The following is a 7,863-nucleotide window of genomic DNA, read 5'->3' on the forward strand; positions in this document are numbered from 1 at the left end:
TGCTCAGAGATCCATCCGTTTGTGGTATGATCGAAATAATTTCGATAAGCCATGCTACAGCCATAAACAATAAGGTAATCCGTTCCACAAAAAATGAAGAATCTCACACAGCTGATCACAGTTAATCTAAGTTAAGTAAATATTTCGAGAAATAATAAATGATATGACTGAAATATGTTGGTATGCTGTATTAAATAGACCTTAGCATAAACAACCGTCCTCGTATTAACAAGTGGTTACTGAAAAGAATTTTTTTATGGATAACATTTCTTTATTATTTAAACGAAGTTTCAGGGCTACTCCTTGCCCCGTCGTCAGGCGAATACTGAGTGAGTGAGTGAGTGAGTGAGTGAGTGAGTGAGTGAGTGAGTTTGGTTTTACGCCGCTTTAAGCAATGTTCCAGCAATATCACGGAGGCGACACCAGAAATGGGCTTCACACATTGTACCGATGTCGGGAATAGAACCCGGGTCCTCGGCGTGTCGAGCGAACGCTTAACCACTAGGCTACCCGATCGCCCCCTGGCGAATACTGAGTTAGGGTATTGAGTTAATTGATATTATGTGGCGATATGTTCACACAATGTAGGATTAATAATCTGAGATGACAAAATAACGAGGAAGTCAATATAATGCTTCCTTTTGTGTCACACAAAATTGACACCTATCTTCATCTTCCATAATGAAAGGGGATGCTGACAGGGCGACTCACTCCCCCCTTATCTATTCCTGCTGATTGCAGACATTTTGAGAATTATGAGCCGTACTGTTAATGCAATAAAAAGTATCAAACTGAATCACGTGGAACTTGGACACTATGATGGTGATACAGAAATATTTTTGTTAAGATGGGGTAGTCATTCTCAATTAAGCAAAACGTTTACAAATTATTTGAGAATGATAGAAGTAAAGGCCATTATAAATGCTCTAAAAGTGTCAGTTCTGAAAACAAATCTGTTATACCCTAACATCCTACCACAAAACAACATAATTTTTCAATGGAGGCATTATCAAATACTATTTACACTTATATATGGGGAACATTTTATTGAAGACATATAATTAATTTCAGAAACATTGCAAAGTACTTTGAGAACCTCAGTTAAAAAAAAGATTTTATCATAAGGAATTGTTTTAAACATCGAATAAACACTATTAAAGATCTGTGTAATGATGATGGAATAATGCCTTTCAATGAACTTAATACAATTCGTCAATTACCGTCATACAAATTTCAAACAAGACATGGTATCTGAGTGGGCTAACTATAAACCCGGCATTAGTCAGGACTAGTACAAGCAGCCACACACATGCATGCACGTCGCTATTTACCTGTCACACTTAAATAGCGATGTACATGCATATGTGTGACTGCTTGTACAAGTCACTAATGTGAGCATTTAATGAACAATTGGCTACATTAGCGAATTTTGTTTGTAACTTTTTGAAAGCGGGTATCTACTTAATATGTCTGATTTTCAACATGTAACATTTTGCCTGCCGATCTAGTTGTACCAAAGAATAAAACACTTTGCATTAGGATTGTCGAACAGTCGATTGTTACGAGATGGTATACTGTATACTGTATACCTTATTTATGTGATTGTGAGTCTAACAATGTTGGTCTGAAATAAAATCCAAATGCAAAAATGATGACACCATCAATGAGTCAGTTATTAAAAAGAAGGTTTACATGGAAAATGTGAGATAGCAATGTGCTTACACCGACAGTGATATTGTTATAGGGGTATTTACTAAGGATTGTGGGTGCGTTTCCTGAGACTCACGAGAAACGCATGGCCCGAGGGACAAAGCTGCGCATCGTGCTGTGCAGAGATGTGTCCTTCGCTTTTTCGCGGTTCGAATCCCAGTTACATTCTGAGTAGGACTGTAAGCCTGGGAGAACTGCTTAATTCTATGTTCTCGATAAGCGGAACATATAGATTAAATTTACCGTTTGAAAATACTACCAATGTTTAAACACTTAAAATAAATACATAAACTGTAAAACAATGACGATCGGTTTGGTACTGTTTATGGGAGGGTACTAGAATTAAACGTAGGGAGATACAAATAGTGCATTGCATCTTGCACAATGAGCAGTTAAAACTACAGTGTTTAAATGTGCATCTGAAAGCCATAAAAGATACATCAGTGAGGAATGTGCCTGTACCAATATGATATTGTTAGTAATTTGGGCAGTGAGTATTGATTATCGCTGCAGTCAAAGACATTCCACCTAAATCACAATGACCCTTTGTTAAACTGTTTCGGTCAGGTTCATCAGTTATGCAAGGTGTGTACAAAGTCTTACGCCTTGAGTTATGGTAATTACCTTACCAGCAGGGAGATAACACATTCATGGTACATACGCTGACCCATAAACCGGACTGTGGGTTTAGGTGAGGTGAGGTGAAATAGGGTTTAACGTCGCGTCCAAGATTATTGCACTTATATAACGACGTGCATGCACGTGTGTGTGGTTGTTTGTGTGTGTGTGTGTGTGTGTGTGTGTGTGTGTGGCTGCTTGTACTAGTCCGGACTGATGCCGATGTATAGTGCTAGCTCACTGAGATACCATGCCGCAGTTTAACATGAATACCCCACTCAGACACAGTATACTGACTCCGAGCCGACCAGTTCTTGTTATAGCCCCTTAATGCCGAGCGCCAGACAGGGTAACAACAAGTACCATCTTTTAACGTCTTTTGGTATGACGCGGCTGGGGATCGAACCCCGGACCTTCCGCTCTCCGGGCGGACGCTCTACCACTAGACCACGGAGGCGGCACTGTGGGTTTAGGATGTAGAGAGGAATGTAGGAACAATCCTATGACATGGAGGTGATCTGTGAAGTTTGTATCCTGGATTGGATACAGTATCCTCCCGATAACACACTGATGCTTTTGAGCATCACAAAAGTGACAAACGACTTATTTCTCTTTCTTCCCATCAAAACTAACACGCCGTGTGTAAACCACACGCTCACCAGCTGCCTTACAATGTAAGATGTTATAATACAGATGACGAAAACCGAAGCAATAACGTCAGACACTTATCGTGGTAATCGTCTAAACTGGAGAACACGTGTCTTCAAACTGGTGACGTATTCTCTCAATAAATGACTTCGGTGCATCTCACTCTTTGTTGCCAAACAAACTGTTTACATCAGCGTTAAGCTGTTTCGACTCCTTCAACAGGCAATAGGTAAGAAAACAGAAAAAAGCCAGGGAAAATACTGCCTGTATCACAATAAGGTAAACAGTAATAACGTTGCAAGCGCCATTTCTATCGCTATTAATGTGGAAATGGTAATTAAGCATCCTCATGTAAATAGGGATTCTTTAAGGTTTTGTCTGACTTTGACCGCCGCACAGTGTGAATAACCACGCGATGCTTGGAGATCTTGGGGATATCATAGCCCGAGGACATTTTGACAAATTGATACATTGTATGTCATGTCATGGGTCAAGCCATAGTCTTTTTAAGGCAACCGGAGACATAGGAATTTATATTTGAAATTATCTTGCTGGAGACCGGAAGTGATATCATTAAACCGGAAGTGCACATAACTTTCTTATTAATGTAGCTACAGACATGACAGTTTCTGTTTTGAAGTTGTCTTGCACTGAGCATTTGTTTTCCCGAAACCGGAAGTGATGTCTATAAACCAGAGGTGTTTAGTTTAGGTTAGCTAAATGCATAGGACTAAGTTGTACTGCATTTGCTAACATGATGGATCAAAGATGAACATAGATATTGAAGGAGTCAGCTGTTACTGGGCTTCACTAAAACCATAGGTTCACTAAATCCATAGCATAATCAACTCAGCAGAGTTAATCTCGTACTTTAATATGACATTTTCGAGAAGAAAACATCTGCAAAAGAGACCTCATGGGTTCCACCAAAGTAATAAAAGTCTGATGCAGCGTTAAAATCAGAAATACTGTTCAGAGAAGCGGTAATCCCACAACGATGCTTTATAACCATTGAACAGCACTAAAAGCATTATAATTTTACAAAGTCATTTATACCTGAAATACGTTACCAAAACAACATTTAAGTTATATTCTAGTAACAAAACTTGCAAATTAGATAACCTGAAACAGGACCTTTATGACCAGTTAATAACCAACAAGTGGATTCCATTTATTTAAACATTTTTATTAGATCCATAGGCGAATGCTACAGTATTGCACGTTACTGGTGTATTGCGTGTTACAGACTGATCATATCTAATTTGGCGAAACGCAATTCACGCATTAACATCTTCTAAAGAATTAGAGTGACACCAGTGTACAGACAAATCAGGCATGCAGATGAAGAACGTTGGTTCTGTGACAAAGTACTTCCAAATAAATCCTGATCAGCACAAACACATATGTCATCAAATTTGCAAAAACAAACAAAAACTAAATTGAATGCAGACACACATGCTTGATGTTCCGGAATTGCTTTCTTGCATATATGGGTCCAAATCGCAAGTTGAACAATCTCACATTATCCATGTTTTAACTGCGTGGATACTATGTTCTTTATTTTGTCCCACGTATTATGCGTAACACAACTTGGGAACTTAACATTTTCAATGTATCTGTTTCCACTATTAGAAACGTGAAAAGAATGGTTGACATCCATGAAGAATGGCACTTCATTTGAACTGTAACACCACCAGCACATATGTCAGCAAAGTCCCGGAGAGCTGAAGCAAAGTATTATAACAATAACTGATAGTTATGAGGAGAAATCTCGGTTAATAATGAACCCCCACAAGTCCGGACACTGTAAGTCCTGAAATCCTGCATCTGGACAATATCTTTATAGAGCGTCTTGGCTTAACTAAAGAGAGAGTAATATATGTTATCATGAGGTAATGCCGAAACGATTTCACAAGAAACAGTAGCATCTGGATTAACGGGATTTCATAGTAAGCGTTTCGTCTGACGACCTACCCTTTACCTAAGAAGAAAATGCTTACCATCAGGATGGTCGAGCTGTCGATCGTGAAGAGATCATACATGGTATACCCTATCTTGGTTGTTGTGAGTCGTGTTATGAAGATGTTGATCTTAAACAAATTTCAATTTTAGCATAACTCATATTATCAATGCATCTATTATCAATATGAAACTGTGGACTTGTTATTAGAGTATATTATACTGATGCGAATCACAAGACACATATGACCCTGTCGTCTTCAGGGTCGCATCTTGTTGTGCAGAGATGCTTACTTCAGACAGCATAAAGATCCGCTGATCGTCTGTTGGATGTCACGTTTCATTCTTGGTATGAGCCCTAGTCTGACAGAACGATACCCCACTGGTGGATTATCCAACTTTTTTTGGACATGACTCCCACACTAATATGATATGATGTAACTGTAACCTCACGTCAACAGAACATTTTACACAGAGAACATGGAACTTTTGGAAATAATAGCAATGTTTTACTACTATTGTGGCATGCAAATGAAAAGTCAACGTTTTTATTGGCCCAACATGTGTTGTTGCACGTGCATGTCATGTTGATGTGTTTCGGCGTCAGGCTCTCACGTGGTTGTGTTTTTGCGTTTTGCCATCTTTACACCAAATTCCCGCAGTACCTCACTTTTTCTACCCAAATCAATCCCAATCCATGCAGAAATGACGAATTCATTTTTGGTATTAAATTTGTATGGATATCTGCAACTCTCTGTTGCTATTTAACAGAAGTTAAATTGGATTAGAGATGTTTGGTTGGGGTAGATAAATATTTGATTGCTTCTTGTACAAGGTGCAGATGATACTTACAATGTTTAAACTTGTATCTGACAGCCTGGACAAGTCAGCATTCAAAAGGTACATCAGCGACGAATGTGCCTGTAACAATACACGGTTACATATTGTTACATATTGTTACATATTGTTAGTAATTGGGTTTGTGAGTGAATATTGTTTAACTCTGAAGCCAGAACAGTCACTTGTATCACGATGACCCGTTGTAAATAACACAAGTAATTCATATTGTGTGCAACGTCTTACAATGAGCAATGTCGCTCCGAATCTAAACTGACCTGGAATCCCTTTGTGGTCTACAATCAATGCGAGTGAGTGAGTGAGTGAGTGAGTGAGTGAGTGAGACGAGAAATGGGCTTCTCACATTGTATCTGAATGTGGTGAATCGAACCCGGGTCTTAGGCGTGACCAACATGCACCTGTGTTACAACCCTTAACGTAAAAATGTTTACATTAATGTTCACATCATGGGTTGTAACAAGAGTTAACTCTCAACCCTTAATGTAAAATCTTTTACATTTACTTTTTACATTAAGGGTTGTAACACACATATGTCACAATATACAATTTAAACATTTAAGGTAATAGTAATTATGATGATTATTAAAGAACCAGTAGGATGCAAAATAGAACATGTGTATAGTTAGGATTACATACATTTTACCATATGCCACTGACCGTGGAGTCTAATCCAACATCCTCCAGATAATAATCTTTGATTTGTTAGCAACATGCAAAGGAAGGAACATGCAAACGAGGAAAGTGATAAACGACTTGTGTCACCTGACTCGTCATGTTCGAACCAGAGCTAAATCTACCTCCCCCACCTGACAAGGTGAGATGTTTTTATACGTACCTTGATATTCAGGGCAACTGATGTGAGAATCGTTGATCCAACCATGAGAATGTTGATGACTATACATGTTATCAACATTGTATATTCTTTCTTCATCAACTCATCGTTTATCAAACCATACAGCATGAAACAGGTGATGGGAACTGCCGCAGCATAGCCAGAACCGACCATGTGCATGAACACGTCGCTTATCGTGCTGACAAGGGAACACGTGTCTTCAAACTGTCGACGAATTCTCTCAATATGTGACGCTGGCTCTTCACCTTCCTGATTGTCAAGTTTATTGCTTAACTGAATGTTTAGCTGTTTGAACTCCTTGAATAGGCAATAGGTAAGGAAATAGAATAATATCACGAAAAATTCTACCTGTATTACATTTACGTAAAACACAATAAAGAATACAGCTTTTACGGTGGGGTAATATTCTCGTGGGAGCAGTCTCATAGGTTTCAGATAAATCACATCAGGGTCGACATCGTGAAGTGATATAAAGTAAGCAATAGGCAGAACAATGACGACCACAGAAGCAGCAAAGAGAGTTAGCATCTTGATACAGCGCCTGAGAGATGCGTTGTCCATCGCGGAGGCATACGTGTCTCTGTAGGAATCATATTGTCGGAAGAACTTGGGCAGGTGCTTGTTAATACCGACACATGTCGCGCTGCCAAAATACATACCACTAAACTGAAATCCTACGTACGATAATACTGCCATCCATGATTCAACAGTATATACCTCATCTGTGGAGCGAATGAAGAACCGACACAAGGTGGACCATAACACGATTTGGATGATGACAGAGTAAACGACACTCATTGCATTGGACGTTGTTCCTCTTTTAATTGGCATGTGCATCCCCGCAATGTTTACAATTGTCATAAATGGCTTCAGCATATCTTGCATACTCATGTAATTGACGCATTTCTCTGCATCGCCACTATCAAGTGGATGCACCTTTGATAGACACATATCTTCTGTGAGGCCAACACAATATTGAAAACCAGTGTGTTCAAGTACAGCTTGGCTGATAGTTTTCTGTGCTAGAAGAGCGGGTGCTTTTTATATGTCCGTTATCTTCAAATACCGTCATCAGCTTCTAACGCATCATCAAATATTGACACGTGTGAAAGGTTGTTAAATCATCGTTCGTGTGTATTGTGTTTGCTGTTGATATCCCTTCGTGTTGCTTAGATTAACGAAACTGTGCAAACAATGCCCCACAATCACATTTTAAA

At 39.0% G+C, this 7,863-nt stretch overlaps 1 protein-coding gene across 1 annotated transcript; it reads right to left on the reverse strand.

The window, feature by feature from the left end:
* Positions 1–4,649: 4,649 nt before the first annotated feature.
* Positions 4,650–7,597, reverse strand: LOC139447751 (uncharacterized). Its single transcript, XM_071229237.1, has 4 exons — positions 6,629–7,597; positions 5,788–5,856; positions 4,977–5,066; positions 4,650–4,700 (listed from the first exon to the last, which is right to left on the reverse strand). The coding sequence occupies exons 1-4, from the start codon at positions 7,595–7,597 to the stop codon at positions 4,650–4,652; spliced, it is 1,179 nt and encodes a 392-aa protein (XP_071085338.1).
* Positions 7,598–7,863: the final 266 nt, after the last annotated feature.

This window comes from Haliotis cracherodii, unplaced genomic scaffold (assembly GCF_022045235.1).
Source record: "Haliotis cracherodii isolate W230 unplaced genomic scaffold, xgHalCrac1.p SCAF_7, whole genome shotgun sequence".
In the NCBI taxonomy this organism is placed as follows: Eukaryota; Metazoa; Mollusca; class Gastropoda; order Lepetellida; family Haliotidae; genus Haliotis; species Haliotis cracherodii.